The following is a 19,496-nucleotide window of genomic DNA, read 5'->3' on the forward strand; positions in this document are numbered from 1 at the left end:
CTTATTGGTTTCTTCCTTTTCAGTCACCAAATAACAATCTAGTGGAGCTGCACTCAGAAACTAGGAACGTCAGCTCTCCACAGAAAAAAAAGGACCAGCACACTGTATAATTGCAACTCAATTTCTTATCACCAGATTTCCAAGAATTTTTACATGATATTGAAACCAAAACCTCCTGTGCTAGTCTGTACCAGCCAACTGTGTATGTCTGTGAAGAGAGAACATCTTTAACACACAAAATTAGGAAACAGGCACCTAATATCATCTTCATTCGCAAACATGATCACTGCTCGAGCATTTGGAGTTTCCAACAAGCGCTTGATGATCTTTTCAAATTCTCCTGGTCTTGGTTCCCGAGGGATTTTGAGTGACTGAGCAATACAAACACCTCCTGAGAATAATTAAAAAGAAAAAAAAAAAAAAAAAAAAAAAAAAAAAAAAAACACATTAAATATCCACACTTCAGATAATCCATAGTTAACTAGGTAGGCAAAGAAAACAAGATGCAAATCTGAGATAAGGCAATGCAACCATGTATTTTGAAATATGCACTGTACAAACTCACACACAATTAATGTTGCATTATAGAGTTCAACTAAGTTACTGTTACTTTATATTTTACATAAAATTTAAAAAAACATCCCGAGCCAGCCCCTCAAGCACCATACTTGGGTTTAGCCGGACAGAATTCCACAGACCTATCCCAAATTGTGGCAGATGAGAACCCAGCCTTGCCACAGGATTGCATTTAACCATGGAGCCACACGACTGTTACCTTATGTTCATAATGTGGTTCTTCAGTATCAGGTACTACCATGCACCTCTGCTTTTGCAACAATAAACGCTGTGGTTACAGAATCAAGTAGAGAGCCTGAAATATTCTCTTATGAATGAATACATAAAGATCTCTTCTAATTGTTATTATGACATCCTTAATTAAGTTGTCTTAATTATTTGAGAGGTTTGGGTTGTCATTGAAAATTCTAAGTTACTAATCAGCAAATGAACACAAATTCAGAGATTATATCTCTTCCTGACAGAAAGTGCTAACTGAAATCTTTACATTTTACCTGTCCTGCAGAAATGAACAAATTTATGCAGAAACTCAGTGATTTCTAACAGCTTTCATATGCAGGAGAACCTCTACTTCCCAGTTACAACACTGTTATCAGACAGGAGAGGAGACAAGGAGAAAAAATTCCCTAAACCTGTTTCATGAAGCACTGAGTCCAGATTAGCACCAACTTCCTATATTATAGGGGATCTTTCTGTGATTGAGAGTTGTTTATTTTAATTTTTCTTTAAGAACTATGCTTGATTTGCATTGTTACATCTAATTCTCACCAATACCTCCTCTTGCTTGTTGTTATTCCCCAAATAAGGGCCTCTTGAGGAGAATCTAATCATTAATAAAACTAGAAAGTTAAGAAAATGAGAAAATATTTATTTCTAACCAAAAGTGACATGTTACTAGACAAAGGCAAAGCAAATTATAATTTTTGCAACTCTGCATCTAAATAATTCCACACTGAAGATTGTCTTCACTGTAAATAAAAATAAAAATGTGTTTTAAAAGAGTTGTTCTATTTTTAATAAATCCTGGTATTTATTTTCTGATGTATAATATATTTTTGGGCATATACATGTCTACATATTAAAGGTAATTGGACAACTAAAGTCACAGTTAGATGGCTATGCTGTATATGGGGAGGCTTTCCAACTTTTTCAACACTCTTGTTCTCCCTATCAAAATGTCAACCATGTTTTTCCAAAGTATTTCACAATTAGGTTGATAGACACTGTCAGGGATAGGATTTGAATGAAAACTGAGGTCCAGATGCAGCTTGGGATGTACAGTATCATGGAGAAGTTACAGAGGCTTTTTCTCATCTTAAGCTGAATGTATTAAATCTTTAATAATTAAATCTAAGCAGAACAAACAAACAAACAAAAAGTATTTATGAAACTTTTTTTTTTTTTTTAACTCAGATGTTATATTTAGTAAAATGCTGGGAATTCATCATCAAATTTTGCAGAATCCCATCGACCTCAGTAGTTCTCTGCACAGGAAGATCCTAAGTTAGAATCAAGTTTAGACATGGCATAAATTAAGTGTGCAATTATCAACTGCCAGTATAAAAACAATCACTTTCAAATTAAATTGGCCAGTTTTAGTCACAGGAAAACATATCGCCTTTTTCAGCTACACATAAATTTCTTGGTATGTTACATTATTATTTTATCAGATTGAGAGATGGACAGTACCATATAGATTTATCCTGAATTATTCTCTGCTTTATATGAAAGAAGTAATATTTGCAAATCAGAACATCTGCCATTTCTAACAAAAATTGTTTGTGCACATTTTTTTGTCATCTATAGATAGCATAAATATGTAATATAAATATTTTACTCTGCTTTAAAATGGAATTTAATGCATTTTTCTGGCAATGCATTTCTTCCCATTTTTATGAACAGCCTGGCTCCCCATGACAGACAGCTAATTTGCCAATAACAACAGATGAGTCAGTATAGCAGGTGACCCTCATATTCACCAGATATCTTTGACAATCCAGTAATGAAAAGATGGACACTGTACTATGAAAAGGTTTAGCCAACTTTTTAAAATTATATTAAACTATTGTGAAAGACACTCAAAAAGTCCCTTTCAACAATCTCTTTTTCAAGTAACAGGGTTTAAATGTAGAGGAATATCTATCAGACATCCTGTAAATTTAACAAACAGCAATTCACTGTTAAAAAACAAAAACTGAAAAACAATGTCAAGCTCTCAACTGTTCCCACAGTCATTCAGACACAAAAACTAAAACATATCGTAAAAAATTACATAAAGGAATAATTTGTTACCTCATAAATTTTGAGAATACATTTTTCAACTATTTCTATTCATGCAATGGCCCTTAGGAAAAGAACAGTTTTTCCCACATAAAACTCAAATGCAAATATTACAAAATGCATATACTATACACAGCCATCTACAGTCTGTGTGGAATGGATATCAAGCAGTGAAAAACTGCAGTATCTAAAAAAGCTATTTTCGGTTGAAATGGTCTAGAAGAAACACCATTCCATCATTGCAGCAGCAAGTTCAATCATGACTGTACTATGCATCTTAGCATTTCTACATTGAAGAATGCATTAAGTACTACTTGGAACAAAATAAAATGCACTTCAGCCTTGTTGCTACATTTGTAATGAATTGTGTAAGCCATCTCCAACACACAAAACACTTTGTGTACACACGTATCTATATATTGCATATACAGCTGTTGCTCAAACAAATACCAGAGTATCAGTTTTCAACTAATGAAGAAATGCTAGATCCACAAATGTACTTAAAACATTATGGTGTCTAACCTCTCAGCATCCTGCTGCCTTTGAAATCCAGAGCCTGGGCTAAGTGCCCAGACACAGAGAGATGAGTGTTGAGGAAAAGAATTCATAGGAGCCAGCAAACTATGTAAGGAATAATTATTCCTCCAATATAGCTAGCAGAGGTGCTAAAAAGACAGATTTTAAGGCCTGTAGTTAGGATAGTCTTATGAAGTGTGAACAAAAGAGAGACTTCCCCAAGTCAAGAACAAATAGGGTTTAAGAACGGATGTCTTGTACTTGATAGCAATGGGTTTACCATTTGCTGCAGAGGTGCCAAAGGGCAGATGGTTCAGACACCTGATGCCCTGGAGGATTTATGGCTGTGAATCACAAGTACGAATCCTGTCTACATGTTTCAGTCTGTCAGCATTTCTGACTGATTTGGCATGATGACTGCTTGTCTCTGTTGCTAGTTTCTAACATGCTTTGTTATACTTCATTGTCTGGGGATTTACCTAAAAAACCCACATTGGTTTAAATTTCCCTTGGCTAAAATTATGGTTAATCTAACATTTATATGAGGAAAGGAGACCTATCTTTTTACCAAAAAGGAACTGTTATGTTCAAATCCAGTCAATTAAAAAGACTTATGAGCAGGCTTCAGAAGAGGACTACACTAAAAACTGTTGAGACCAAGAAGGGAGTCAGCCAGACAGACTCATTTCAGGTAGCTCAACTAGGAACAGATACTGGTAATTGTACCCACTCCTATTGTTCCCATTTTCTAACTCATATATGACATAGGAGATTAAATTAAGGGTTTGCATCTGTCACACATTTCAACGACATTAAGATGATATTGATGGAAAGTAGTTCTTCAACTACTCTGGGTAAAAAAAAAAAAAGTCTTAGCACCAAACTCTGCTAAGCCTCTTTTGTCTGTTCTCAGATCTGTAAGAATAAAGTTGTACTCATTCATCCTAGAGCTTGATTTGAGGAGTAAAACAGTTAATATGAACTGCAGTGTGTCAGTGATTGTAAGTATCCATTTGTCTTCTAACAGCTATCAGGTGTGATATTCAGCACCTGGGTCCAGGGGATGATGAAGAGGAGAGCAAAGATGGGAGCTGGAAATCAGGCTCATAGCAGAAGCTACCCCACTCATGATCAGGGGCTCAGTCCAACCACTCTGCACCACGGTTAGTAGCTGGTAACTTGCGCATTTACCTTGGGGACACAATCAGACCTGATCTACAGTAATGTGGTTTTGAGTTGTTTTCTCCATTGTGAGGAAAAACCACATCTTAAACAAATTGATCCATGTTAGGCTTGGGTTGCTTACAGGCACTCTGTATAACACAGCTTTTGGGAAATACTGCTCACCAAACAAAAAAACTGGTAGATTTTGAAGATGTTATCAGCATGCTGGATCAATTAGCTTCTTCCTTTCTTTCTGTGCTCTTACAACTATGATTCTACCAGTAAAAAAAATAAAATAAAAGGAAATTGTAGTACCTGAATCATTCTGGTGGTTAAACTTACAGTGATTTTATAATGATAAATATTCATTTTAGCTCTCATGGGTTCTGAAATCACAAGATGGCATGCTAATTGTAAACCATTAAATACTCAGGTATGCGGAGGTGGGTGTCAGAAGTGATGCTGAATGTGTATTTGGAAAATAGCAAGCAGACTTGGTAGAAAACTTGCACTAACAAGTGAATTTCCTGAAGCAAAGACTGGAAGATGAAGTTAAATGTAAATACAAGGGCCATATTCTCTCCTATTCCAGCTAGAATCTAGCACTACATTATTCAAGTAGGATATACAGGAAAGGGCACTGTCTTTGTATCAAAAAAGCTGAAGACAGCTTTCAGTTCAACTGCGTTCAATGTTGGGACCACAACTATACTATGCAGAACCAGCTGACCTTCCAAACTATTTTATCACCCCATGTATATAACTTGCCTTAACAGTGTAAAAGGGGAGGGATGACCCTATGCACTTACTTTGACAAGCTATCTACTTCTTAGCATAAGGAGGCATACCTCACCCTGAGGGCATACCTCACCCTGACTCAGTATACATCATTGCAAAGTCAATTATTTCATGGCAGCTTCATTGCAAAAGCTCAAGACAAATAGTCAGAGCACATCTGGGCCTCAGTCCTACATGGCAGGACTTTCTCAGCTGTATACAAGTATACATTTTCTTTTTTAAATTTGAATTATATGTGACAGGACACTAGGCCAAGAAATCTTAATGCAGGCCTCTGGAAAGGTTCCAAAAGACATTACAGAAATACATGAAAGCAGAGTCATTCTTATTCCAAGTAAGGGAACAGATATGAGAGACTCAGAAGAAGCCTGAGTAAGAAACTCTCCTGTGAGGCACAAGGTGCTGTCACAGGCAGATAAAGCCTCTGACAGGAGACTGCACACTTCTGACAGTATCACATGATGCAAGAGAACATGAGGAAAACTAGACAGTTGCATTTCTTCTCCTCTTCCAGTCCTTCCCCTGGTTATATTGAAAGTCTAGAAAATCTCCTCCTGTTTATATTGAAAGTATGTTCCAATTGCCAGGAACCTAGTTCAGCATGAAGACTGTTGAAGATATTAAAGACAACAAGAAGGTCCACACTCAAGTTCTGTTGACGAAAACCAGGATAGCCTTGTGACTTTATTGAATCCCTCATTATTTTTAATCAGACAGTTCATTATTTGATAAATTTGGATGCAAAGAAAACTGAATATTTAAGAAAAATAAGGTAAATTACTCTTCTGCGGGGGAATTTCACTGATGCTGACAATCAGGATTTTTTTTAATTATTATTTAAACTATAATCAACTTGCTGCCATCCTCTTGTGTATCCCTAGATGATTTTCTACAGTATGTGTCAATAGAGAGTGACACCTAGGACAGTAAAATTACAAGTTGAAGATCAAATTTCTCAAGCAATAATTCTTCAAGATGGAAATGTCTCCTTAATGCCAAAGTACCGTAGCTGGGAGGTCTGAATGCAGCTATGCATTCTTTCCACAGCTACCTTCGCTTAACTACCCCAAGAAACCATATGATCACCGACGTGGCTATATGCATTTCAGGGTAGCTTAGACTTGTGAATAAGAACCTGAGCCTTCTGCAAGCTCTGTGCTCCCACTGAAGTCCCTGCCATGGAATCTGCACTGCTATTCATGTCCAAATCTAGCTAATAACATCTCATTCCAGTATACGACCTTTGGTGCAGTCACCAACTAACTGCAGTATGGAAATATCCTAAACTCTTGTGGCTTTTCATCTCCTCAGAAGCTCACCAAATACCTCAGCAAAAAATTCACTTACTCTTACTGGGGCTGTTAATTCTTCAGCCAATAGGGACAATACTTTTTGATGTAAGGTAAGAGAAAGAAAATCATCTAAAAAAACCCTAAATAATACTTCACTGAATGGACAAAAGTGGCACTTAGTATCCAATATACTGATGTATAATGGACAATGAGAGATTTTGTTATAATCTTTTAATAGACAAAAATATTCTGTATTTTGAGCCCATACACTCGTGTCTTGTTTCCTTTAAGTAAAATGCATTTTCTCAAAATCCCTTAATATTTATGACAAATATGTTTTTATTGCACAGGGAGGTCAATGATGATTTTTCACTAACATGTTAGCTACAGTCATGAGCTTTTCTACTCTAACAGCCTTTAAGAGATCAGTCTCATTTATTTTAGTGTTTTAGAAAAGGCATTTCAGCAACGGTTTTTGCTGGGTCTTCCTTTTATTCTCTCTTTCGAAAAAAACCCAACAAACAAACAAACAAACAAACAAAACCAACTTGGAAGTCATTCAGTAAAACCATGAAAAAATACAAACCATTCTGATAAATACAATTTTCCTTTCCTTTTAAACCTTTTTTTTTACATTCCTATAAGTGTTCACAGGCATGCAGCCATACATATTTCACAAACACATGCGCTCACAGAGATACTTGCACCATGGGCAAAGCAGATGTTAATTCTAAAATAGAAAAGGAAGAAAAGGAAAAAACAGCTCTGGCTCCATATGAGACCACTGCTTATTGGCTTCAGTCATCAGAGTCTATCTCTAAGGTGACATGAAGCAAGAGAGATCTGCTATTTTATACTTCTATTCTGAGCAGTAAAAAAAATGATCTTTTTTTTTTTTTTTTTTTTCAGAAACAGTTCCAAATGTACCACTACACCTTCCATTAACACCAGCACCTGATGGAAAATAACTGCAAGGGATATTCTCACCATCACTAGATATGATTTTCTTCTTTTTTTTTTTTTTTTTCAGGTTTAAAAAAAAAACCAAACCAACCACAACACAAATACCATATTTTTCATCCTGATTTTTTAGTGCTATTTGCGTAAATGAAAGCCAACTTTCACAGTCGTGAAAGTGAGAGGCTAAAAGAAATTTCATCTGTAGTAGAGATGTTTATGAATGGGTAAAAATCACATACCCAGAAAAGAAATGCCTGAAAAGAAATAATTCTGGAAGGTTGTGAGAGAGGAATTTTCCTCTCAGCAGTGAATCACTGTATAACTAGTTCATAAAGGACATGGGATGCTTAGTCAAACTTCAAAACAGTCTGTGGCCAAAAGAATTAATTGAAATTGGTCTTCACTTACATTTATTGATCAGATGTTGCAATGCTTTCACAGCTATGTCTGGTTTTTATTATCACAGTGGGTATGAATTATCTCCTTCCGGGGAAAGAAACATGGTTCTTTCTACTTGTAGAATTAGAACTTGCAGAGGCATAATATGAAAAAAGAAATATACTGTTATTTTCTGTTTTCTGGCTACATGCCAGGTACATTCCTAAATAAGGGAAGGAGACTCTCTTTATTTTGTGTGTTTTCTAAGGATCAGGAAAACTCAGGTTATGAAAAGAACATTCAGAAATGCTTAAATTCTAAGGAATTTGCATTTTTTTTTAAAGTAACATCAGTTCTGATTTCTAACAAAGTAATAATGTGAACTCAAACTCTGACCTGTGGTTACCTAAGATATTTTTCTCTGAAAGTAAATTTGCTTTAATATAGCCCTTATTCTTTCCTCCATTTCTCTAAAATTCTCAGTACTAATGATCCTGAGTAGCAGTAAAGATTTGGATTTGAGGTTTTAGGGAGTTCATGGTTTTAGGGAGTAGAGGTTTAGGGAGTGCAAATGGGTGTTTCAGAAGACTCTAGCAGTGGGTCAGGCATAAAAATCACCAGTTCACATCCCAGTACAGCCAGTGAACAGTCACAAGTCACAATCCCCAATGGGTGTATTCAGTATCATGAAGATTACACAGGAATTTATAATTCCTCATAATTATGTTTAGGCAGGAAAAGAAACTCCACCACAAGAAGGGCTGGATTTTGTAAAAACAATTATTTCTAAAGAAATATAATCCTTCCTCTTTTAGGATAATTTGTTCTCCATGGGGATCTTCAGTTTAATATTTTTTATTCCACACCCTGCCCTGTTTTTTTTAAATACTTTTTCAGTGATATAAAAGGCTGTTTTCAGTTAAGCTGTCCTAGACTGCCTAATTTTAATGGTATGCTGGTGTCCTATTTTTCCTTTGTATACTTCTTACTGCTATCGTGGTGTTCAGAGATTGCCTTCAGTCACCTCCTTTGCACTTAAATGCTGTATACAGGCAGCAGAGACTGACTCTTAATCATGCCTTCTAAGAAAAACAGCAGCAGTGATTAATGTTCTCATTCCAAAACTTTTTGGTCTGCTTTTATAAGTGAAGATGGTCTACTTCTGGTCATAAAATAGCCACAGATTTTTTGTTGTCACTGGAATTGAAAAAAAAAAAAAATCCTTTCTGCTTTTTGTTATCTTCCAGAATGTTGGTGGCAAAAACAATTTCCACCTTTCTTTACATATTCCTTCAACCAAACAGTCTAGTATCAGGGAACTATTCTTAAAATTAAGCATATTAGTTTAGCTTATCACTAGTTATCAAATATTTACTTTCCCAGAATCTGAGCTACCAAAATAGTTTGCATGTAAAGATTTTATTAATTTTAATGAAGATAATTCTGTGTTTGATTACTGATGTTTGAGCTTGAAGGTGACATTCAAAAAATAGTCTCAAATTTGAAGAAAACAAAACAATGGTCAGCTAAACTTTGTCTTACATTGGGAAAAGAGAATTCTGTGGTTTTCTCTACATGAAATTATAAGCCCAAATTTGTAATGAAAATCAAGAAAGGATAACTTCTGACAGGTAATCTTGCAGGTAAATCTAAACCTCAGAAAGCAGATATAATAGAGGTTCACAGTCTCCTACAACAAAATCTTGCACATGGAGATAATAGCTTTTACTGCATTAATCCTCCACGTAGCATGTCTGAACTAAAGTCAAGCCCATGCGAACGTTGCTAAAGTGGTCACTTGCAACCTTGTGCTCAAAGAGCCTTGCTTTCATGGAAAGTGTTATCAGGAGCACACTAACTTCAGCCACACAGGAATAAGCTGAAGTTTTCTTCCAAGTCATGATTATTTTACAGAGATTACATCATACATGAGGAGCTCTGTTCATGGATTAGACTAAAAGAGAAAAGATTTTCAGGCCCAAAGAGACAATTGTCATCATCTACCTTGGCCTCTTCCATGCTTAAGATCAGAATCTTTTTCAAAGACCTAAGTTAGCTTTTGGAAAGGCGTTTTCATTAAAATTGAGCTATTTTGCACTTGTTAGACAAAATTTTAAAGGATGAAAAGACATACTGGTTGAATTTTTTCTTTTTAACTTAGCAATACTAAAACATTAAGATAAAATGTGAAATTTATTTTTTCAAATTTATCACTGAGGATTTTATTTTTGGTTTTGAATTCAGTACAAGATGACATGTAAGCACTACTGAGACAAAAAAGTTAAACACTTGCGAAGTAAATATTTTGTTTTCATTATTGAAAATGTCAGTATTTGTTCTAATTTTTTTTATATATCTGAATTTCCAGTGAAATGGAAATATAATTTTGAGTGGCTCCATTTGTAGTGAGCCAAAGAACGACACCCTATAGTGTGTGAAACCAGCTGATTTCTGTCTGAGGTAAAGTGTATAGAGATAAAATTAAACATTTTAAGGTATGAAGGGTGTACCACACCCCTGTAAAAGTTTTTCCAATGATGTATAATCCTCATTACTTAAAAAATAAGAACATGTTCCTTTACATCAATTTAATGTTTCTAATTTTAATTTACAACTGGGTCTGGTTACACCTTTTTCATCAAACATGGAGATCCATGTCCCTCATTCTTCCAAACACAATTTGTACATTATTAAGTTATATGATTAAGTTGTAACTTAAGTAACCTTTTCTTGTACAAATTAGGAAAGCTGAATTTACTTTATTAGATATCTGGACTGCAAGTTACATTTGCAAAATTTATATATCTATTTTGATGTTAGTACCTAACTATATTCATCTGACTTTAAAGTACTTTGAGAAGTGGACACTTGGGTAAGAACACCATTATGATCTAAAAATACTAATGAAGTGACTTCTTACCATTGATGATTATAAAATATGAAAAGAATAAAGCTAAGTCTTGTATATTGCTTCAGGTCTTTATGTTCCTTTACAGCAATTGAAGATATAGTGATATTAATAATCAGCAATACTTCTTTTATAACATATCAGTAAAATAAAGGAATGAGTGAAAAAGAGTGAATCCATAGACTTAAACGTAAATAAACCTAGAAAAGCCTACCTTAACTTTAAAAATCTAACGGAATTAAAATTGGCTACACAGCCACTGTAGCTTTAAGGAAGTCTGGCACTGTGTTGTGAGATTTCGATTGGAGAACATAGTCAAAAAGAGGAGCCTGATGGCTCTAATGCTTTAATACCAAGTGGTAAAACATCTCTTGAGAAGTTTAGGAGTGAGTGGATCTGCCAGTTAGTCTTTTCTTGAAGCATGTTAGGATAAAGGATTAGCTTAATTCATAAAGCCCTAGAGAAAAAAAAAGTCAACAGGTCAAAAGTGACTAACCAGGAGACATGCTTAGGGGGCTGTAACTGGCCTGAGAACTTAGAGCTGAAGGAAGAAGCAGGAAAGCATTTACAAGATGTATGCATGCAATAGAAGGGAGCTTGCAAATTGAGCACATGTTAGTCTACTTTAAGGCATGTACAAGAATGTAGAAATGATGGGACGAGAGTAAAAACACTGAAATGGTTTTAATTCTAGACTATAACAAATGCTGAAAAGGTACTTACATGTTCTCGAATGAAAGGTACCATCTATGTATATATAAAATAAATTGCAGAAATACAGCAATGTTTACTTTTACTAAATGTGTGATTACTCTCATCTGTCTTTTGTTTGAGGACACAAATATCAGATTAATCTTCTGTATTAATCTTATCTTGTAAATGGTACATTAAGCATATACGTCTACTATGTGCTTATTCAAAAAAGAGTAACGTCCTTATTCAATAAGAATACAGGTAGCAACTATGTAAGTTGAATCACTGAAAAATTCTTTGATTCAGACTAAGGGTTCTGGATACAGGGCCTGATAAACAATCTGATCCAGACCTATTCCCACTATTTCTAAAAGTGGGAATTTCCAAAAGGTCTTGCCTTCTTGGGAAATGGCCAGCAAGTAAGATCAAAGTCTGCTTATGCATAGTCTGTCAATAGTTGTACTAGGACAGAATTTAACCCTGCCTGTCCTTTTTTCAGATGGTAGAAGCATGGCTTCATTCTCACCAACATTCTGAAAGGAAGAAAGGCTCTACCTAACCTCAAAGAAGGAAAAACATGGGGGGAAAGCCGTTATCCATGCATAAAGAAACAGAAGAACCTGCTCTTTCCATCAAAGTGCACAGCTAATGTAAAATCTGTAAAGAATGGCAGCTAATGAAAAGAAGAGATTTTGCTCTCCTAGGCCAAACTTGAATAGGCTCAGCTAGAATATATGGATCTCGGTCAACCTCAATCAAGTTGCTCGGTGACATCTGATGAACGAATGCAACTGTGTTCAGAATTAAATATGCAAACAGTACACTACAGTAAAAGGGAAATCTGGATACTTTTACTAATGTAGATATCAAATGGATAAAAAGCAATGTCTGTAAGTCAAGGAAAGCTTAGGACATAGAAAACAGATCAAACACTTGGAAGGTTGTTGGACCACAGTTCAATCCTTGCCAGAGACCTGTACCCTTCTCTGTTTTATCAGAGATAAAATCTTGCAAGTGCTCCTCAGGTTTTGTTTCTGCTTGGATTTTAATGCTCTAAAATTAGAAGAATCCAGACCCAGCTCCTTCCATGCAAACAATAGCTGTGCTACAGGAAATTACCATTAGCTGTAAAAGAAATGGAAGGAATTGTTGCTTTGTGATAGACTAAGCATTGAAGGTGTCCAGTAACTGACAAAAGATGTCTGCAGCTCAACCCCTTCTAATAAAATGTTTGATAGATCCATCATATATTGTAGAAAATGAAGCAAACAAAAAACCCAATTATACAAAAAAAAACCCCTATAATCACTAAGTACAAAATTACTTTTACTGCACACTGCACAGTAGTGGGCACCATGAAGCTGGTAATTCAACCTGAAATAAAAGCCTATTCTAATGTGCATCTAGTCTCCACACAGAATTTTGATCAACAAACTATCTCATCATGGACCTGAAGGATTTTTCTTTGTCCATGCTACTCATCTAATCACATGGTTTCAATAATCTGATACAGTTCTTCTATCACATATAACATTTTAAAGCATCCTTCATTATGTTTTTCTTTTTCCCAAAAGCTATCAAAAATTATACCAGACAAAAAACTATTATCTATGTAGCACTTACATCTCACTCATTATAAAAGAAAAATGCAGAAATAGATGTTTTCAAAATTAATTAATTCTGAAATGTATTTGCCCATCAAATCTGTCAAAAGATGTAATGCAGGGAAAATGAAAGTGCTTCAATTTACTCTGAGTTATATCTTGAATAAAGACATATGATTAGCCCCATGGACTCACGAGGAAGAAACTCCACCTTGCAGTAACAAAAAATCCATCCTGTATTACTTGATGAAAGTAGCAAGTGAGGATAAAAAATAAGACAATACAGAAGACAAAGGGAAGATAACAGAGCAAGTAAGGACTGGAAAGCTGTGCTACAGTCACTGTTCAGTGTAATGCACAAATAATAGTGCTGATTATAAAACAAAATCTTCTGCAAATGCCTAGTGCTCAAATAATAATATACCTTTGTTTGCAATGCTTTATGATTAATCACTGTCAAGTTTTGAAGTGGAAAACATGCAGTAAGAATGAATCCTTTATTCTCCAGACTTCCAAAGAACTTTCTTGCTCTGCTATTTAAGAAGTTTGATCAGTGTAGCACATATACTTCTGCCAAGAGGAACAAGTATAGCTCTTCCAAACCTCCATAATAAAGCTACCTTGGGAGTTTGCATTGAAATATTCAAGTCAAACGTGTGTTTTCAAATCCCAGAAGAGCTCAACAGTTTGAATATTTTGAATTTTGATAGCAGCCAAAATAACACAACTTACATTATTTTTCTGCATATGAGAAAGATCACAATTGGCCAAAAATGTACAAAGTTCCACTGAATGTAGTATTTGAAAAGGCAGTTTCATTAGGAATGCCTCTGCCACCCACCATTTAGAAAGTTTCCAGTTATGGAAAGATGGAAAAGCAGAAGGAAACAATTTTCAATAGGAAAAAGCAAGCGACAGTCCTGAAGAGCACAAACAACTTCTGCCCTCTCTTTTTTTGTCTTTGTTTTCGGTACAGATGGACTGACTTATTTTAGAACACAGAGTAGCCAAAAAATGAATATAAATGGAATATAGGATGAAAAAAAATGAGAGATGAATTGCAGAATAACACTAGTGATAGCTTGTCTGAGGATAAATTTAATTCCAATGAAAAAAAGCAACATTATAAACACAACACAGTTAAAGACACCCAAGCCCCTGTGTACAAGAGCTCTCTACAAGAGGGAGGACAAGGTAGGCACAGTGAACTTGCTATGCTCATGCATTTCCACACTGTAGCATATGCCCATGAGGTCTGCTACACCCCATACCAGACATTTGTGTAGTCTGTGAGATAATGCTCCAACTTCAGGCTTCAGATCTGGGCTCCCTGGGTCAATACTTAAGGATGTTAGTGTCCAAATACAATTAATCTCGTTTTTTGTAAAATCATAAATTGATTACTAGCCTAGACTAGCCCTTTTCACCAAGATAACTTTACTTTTTGATAAATAAACTAATTATTGGCAGGTTTTCCATATGAAGTAAACTGTGTGCATAGCATTCCTAGTGACCAAAGTCCATGCATTCTTCACCCATACTTTCACAACATTTTCCTTCCCTTCACTTGCCTCAAGATTCATCTTTTGCATAGCAAAAGCCATGAAGCATGAGATTACAGTTGGTAGGGAGTAGAGGAGCAGAAAAGGGACCCTAAGGGTTTTAACCTTCTCTGTTAGCCTTCTATCTCTGAGCCAATGTATATATTCCCAATATAGCATTATTCTCTAGAAACTCCCTCGAGATGAGAAAGCCCACGAAAAACCTACAGTGTTGCACAGAACCTATGTCTTTGTCCCATGCCATAGCTCGCCCATGTCCCATGAGAAGGACACTGTCCTACACTGTCTTATGTGACAGGACTGATTAGTCTTCTCACCATCATCACAGCTGCAGTCAAGCCCAAAAGTATTTCATGAAGGAAATACGTCTGCCACGCACTCAAAGAGACTCCAGCAGCTGCAATGCTACAGAGGTGTTTGGAGTAAAATCCTATATGGAAAAAGGGCATGAAGAGTGCAAATCTATGTACAATATAATTAGTCATTGATCACCTTCTCCGAGGCTGTCTAATTATTTGTTGGAAAATAATATACTTTTGTCCTAGCAATCACCTTTAACCATCTGTGTGGCTGCTAGATTCAGGTCAGTCCTTTAGAAGCTCAAAGGCAATGCTGTCAGTGATAAAGGTCCAGAGGCAATCCCACATGGGACTTCCTAAATTGAATGCCTGGTCTCAGAGCATTACTGTGCTTTCCTCCAAGTTGCATGTCTCAGATTGGCATTGCAAGACAAGCACAACTTGGTCACAGTGAGCACATGATTTAAAATCAAAGCCAGCAGATTCTGTCCTTTTTTTAACAAGGCACAGTGAAATGACACTTATGGCATTGGAGAATATACAGTCAGCCTCGGTCCCTCAAACAGAGGCAGTGAAATGAAACAGGCAAGGATCTATCAAAAACAAGCACAACACAAGGGCATGTATGTAGAGTTACCTGCCATAGCTGTAAATTCTGAGAAACAATCAAGACCATGTCTTAAAAGATAACTTAGATTTCATTCTCACAGCTAGCCAGAAAGAAGCCCAGCTTCTCTGAAGTGCTAAATCTAGTGACTAGTGACTAACAAGGGAGAAGAAAAGAAAATATTTTACATGTACCAGTCTCCTGGTATTTTCCCATTGAGGACATTCTCACTATTTTTAGAAGATCTGTACAAATCTCTCTCCAAGTATCCTCAGATACTTCTGGCTACAAAGCCAGGATCATCCTTTCCAAGAATGAACCAGTACAATGGGACTTTCAAAACCAGTTTTCTCAGTGAGAATATGACCAAAAAAAAAAAAAAAGGTACCTTAATGTAAGGTTCAGGATCCAGATTTCCACCCAACTAAGAGACGGGTAACTTTACTCTGTTGGAAAGGAAACCTGTTTATTACAGGAAAACAACATGTACCTGGACAACTACAGTAGAGTTTGAACATAAATTCATCCCCTGGCTTGTTTCAGAGTACTGCACAGAGAGATGAAAACTCTCATCAGCACTTCTCAGACCAGTATGAGCAGCAAACACCTGCTTGTTGATAATTACTGAAGAAATGTGACGTAAGTTCAAATAATAAATTATTTGTTGTATTTTGTTTGTCACTGAAGGGCCTAGGAAAAAGCCATATTATTATTCTTATTGAAGGCCAAAATGAACAAAATGCTTCCCTTCTAATAAAATTGCATGTATGACAGGAAAGGATCCTTTCTGCATCTCCTCAGAAGGACTTCAATTACATGTTTTCATTTGGAATACTTTTTTGGGTTTGTTTTGTTTTGTTTCCCCCACACTTGTGGCTGAAAGCTCCCTGACAGCTGTCAGTTTAATTAAATCTTGCTAAGAGATCCCACTGGATTTCCAGTTGCAAAGGAATCTCTACTGAAGAACAGTCATTATGGATCTGACCATAGGTTCACTTAGCCTGATAGTCCCTTTTCTGGCTATGACTCATACTGGAAGAGTAGAAGAAGAGAGTAAACATACGTGATGGCATGTCCCCGCCTTGAATAATCTCCAGCTCAATGTCTTTTTGAGAGGTGTCTTTATTCTCCTTAAAAACCCTTGATAGAGTTTTTCTCTATTAATAATTTAGTCCACTTGAACACAGGTAAAAGCTACATTAGATGCTCCAAGGGTTCCCTCAACTTCCCTAAGTCTAAACTCTGCAGTACCTAAACATCAATTTTCCTCTTTCTTTCTCCATGATTACAGTCTTAAGTTTGATCCTAATACCATAACAGTCTTTCAGTGTTGCAGGTACTTTTCAGCTTTGTCTTCTAGCTAAGCTGGTGGTCCCATGCATCATATAAACACAACACTTTCTCTCTCTTTTTTTATGAACAGATCTGCAAGGTATATTTAAATACATTTCTATGGAGCTTCTTAGAATATTCACATATCTATAGCTGTAGGCATATTTTTATATCTCCATATGTGCATCGGCAGACTTTTTTCAGGGACCCCAGAAAACTGGCCAAGAAAAACAGCATATGCAAGAATCTGAATGTACAAGCATATATGTGCATCTCTAAAGGCTACACGGAGGTCTTTTTGAAGTAACAAGTTCTTTAGTTTCTAGGACAACTTCTATCAAAATCCAGATATATTTGACAACCAATTTGGTGTTCTGAAATCAAGAGAACTGTATTTTTTTTCAAATTATTCAAAATACTAATTACAGACTGATCCCATAAATCTTTTCTTTGTGACATTAACAATGGCCTAACAGTTGAACTTTTATTTATCTATTGAACCACTTCATATTTTATATTCAAATATGGTGATTTCCTACATCTATTTCTGTTTGTAAGTACCATCACATAACTGTACTGTTTTAAGGTAGATTTCTCACATAAGATGCTAAAGAAAACTTTTGCCATACGTCTAGAATAAATTTATTTATAACAATAAATAGAACAAGACAAAATTGGCTACTGATTTCACCAATTTCATTAAGTTTACTTCTAGAAGTCCTATTTCATACTGCATAGCTCCAACTGAAGTCACTGAAAGGGTTTCATTTTTCATAGTTTGGAATGTTCATTAGATATCTATATGAAAAATGAGAATGAACTATGCTACAGTAGATAGAACAAAAACAATTTCATAGGGCAGTAAACTCTCATACTCCAGGGTATAACCCAGCCAGTAATTTATAGGGTTAGAAAGAAGCTTTGCTCATGGACAAGTTATTTCGAAGAGAACACAACTAAATGTTAAGTACCTTCCTTTAAAGCATCCCTTCAGTTAGAAACTGGACAAAATACAGTGTCACAATTTCACTTCCTGAGTCTTTGTGAAACCAGCTCCCTGCCTGCCATCGTTTCTAGACTGTTTTTCACAGCTCTTCCTCAGTCCAGACTGCTCTCAGTATTGTCTATATAATCAGACATCAATTGCATCAGCTGATTATATTCTTTAGGATTTAAAAAGCATTTTCTAGCCATTTTACTTTATTTCCTACACCCTTTATATTTTATGATATGTAACGACCATTTTTTCAAGTGAACAAGGCAAATTCTCTGTATATTCCTTGCATACCATGCATACCACCCTGAAATACACCTCCATTTGAAAGCATAAATTATCTTCTCCCCTCATGTGGACATGGTCTATTTCAGTTGAAATCCTGTAGCCAAAGCACAGATATGTGTAATATCTAAAACTGTATTGATCACATTTATCCAATATCCAAGGTTGGCATTAAATGAAGATAAAGAAAATCCTTTTTAAATATAGAAAGGTTAAATATATAAAACATGTACAATTTTCTACCTTGTTTTAAATACGCTTCAGAAGAAATATTGTAAGAAGCAAAACCCTTCATCCACTGCAGCCACTGATCAAAGGTCTTTACAAAGCACCAGGATTAACTGTTTCAAAAGTGACTATTAGTCTGATGGTCGTTTAAATTCAAAGGTGTTTATCATTTGCTTCAGTGCAATTTACCGCATGTACATTATCATTTAACATCATTACACCGTTTCATTACATCCAAGTTATCAGTGAATGTATCTTACCAAATTCCTTGTCTACAAGTTTCTTCCTCTTTGGGTTGTACCTTACTTCTGGTAAATAGGCTCAATCTCAAAGAAATGCTCAGATAAATCAACATAGCAAATTAATTAAAATAAAGGAAAGCAGAAAGTGATTTAAAGTTTTCACGATAATCTGAAGTCACTGTACACAGTAAGATAAGGGCCTTTCAATTAATACAAAGCAAACAGTAATCCAGATCTGGAGTGCAGCACAGTGAACTGTGAAGACTCAGCCACTGGAAGGAGAAATATCCATTCTTGTTGTCAATATCATATCTTAGAAAAGAAACCTAAAATGAATAAGTTTGTCCTGTTTTAAATGTAAAACTTAAGGCAGGGAATTTGTTCTCATTGCTTCCTTCCATCCAGCAACCATGCAGGGACAACTGCGGCTGGCTTTTACAGGTGAGTGGGCTGGAGGCAGGTGCCACTGCATATTGTGCCAACACCAAAGGAAACTGGTGTCAGCTCTTCCTGAAGAGACAAGCACAAATTTGACTTCCAGTAAGATAGGGCACAGGGGAAGCCAGAGGTTTCAGGAGTGACAGCCATGCACTAACGTCCTCCCTGACTCTAGTGAGGTACACGGCATGTACCACAGCAGCAGGGTACCTGCCTTGCAAACTTCCCAAATCTGTCTAAAGGCACAAAACCCACCTTGTTCAAGTGGGTCAAGGTCAGAGACTGTGTCTGCAGCCTTGTTTCCCTCTGCTGCCCCTTTCCCCAAAACTGAGATTCCTCT

At 36.0% G+C, this 19,496-nt stretch overlaps 1 protein-coding gene across 3 annotated transcripts in view; it reads right to left on the minus strand.

Annotated features, from left to right (window-relative positions):
- Positions 1–19,496, minus strand: part of GRM8 (glutamate metabotropic receptor 8) — a 358,606-nt gene that overhangs the window by 204,416 nt on the left and 134,694 nt on the right. For 2 of the 3 annotated variants that reach the window (XM_026868300.1, XM_026868299.1), the window contains exon 4: positions 256–391. In XM_026868300.1, the coding sequence (XP_026724101.1) occupies positions 256–391 (136 nt within the window). Of the gene's footprint in view, positions 1–255; positions 392–7,553; positions 7,556–17,083; positions 17,090–19,496 lie in introns of those variants that run through there. The other variant, XM_026868301.1, reaches the window with a different exon arrangement.

Source organism: Athene cunicularia (assembly GCF_003259725.1).
Source record: "Athene cunicularia isolate RWA chromosome 1 unlocalized genomic scaffold, athCun1 chr1_part2, whole genome shotgun sequence".
Taxonomy (NCBI): Eukaryota; Metazoa; Chordata; class Aves; order Strigiformes; family Strigidae; genus Athene; species Athene cunicularia.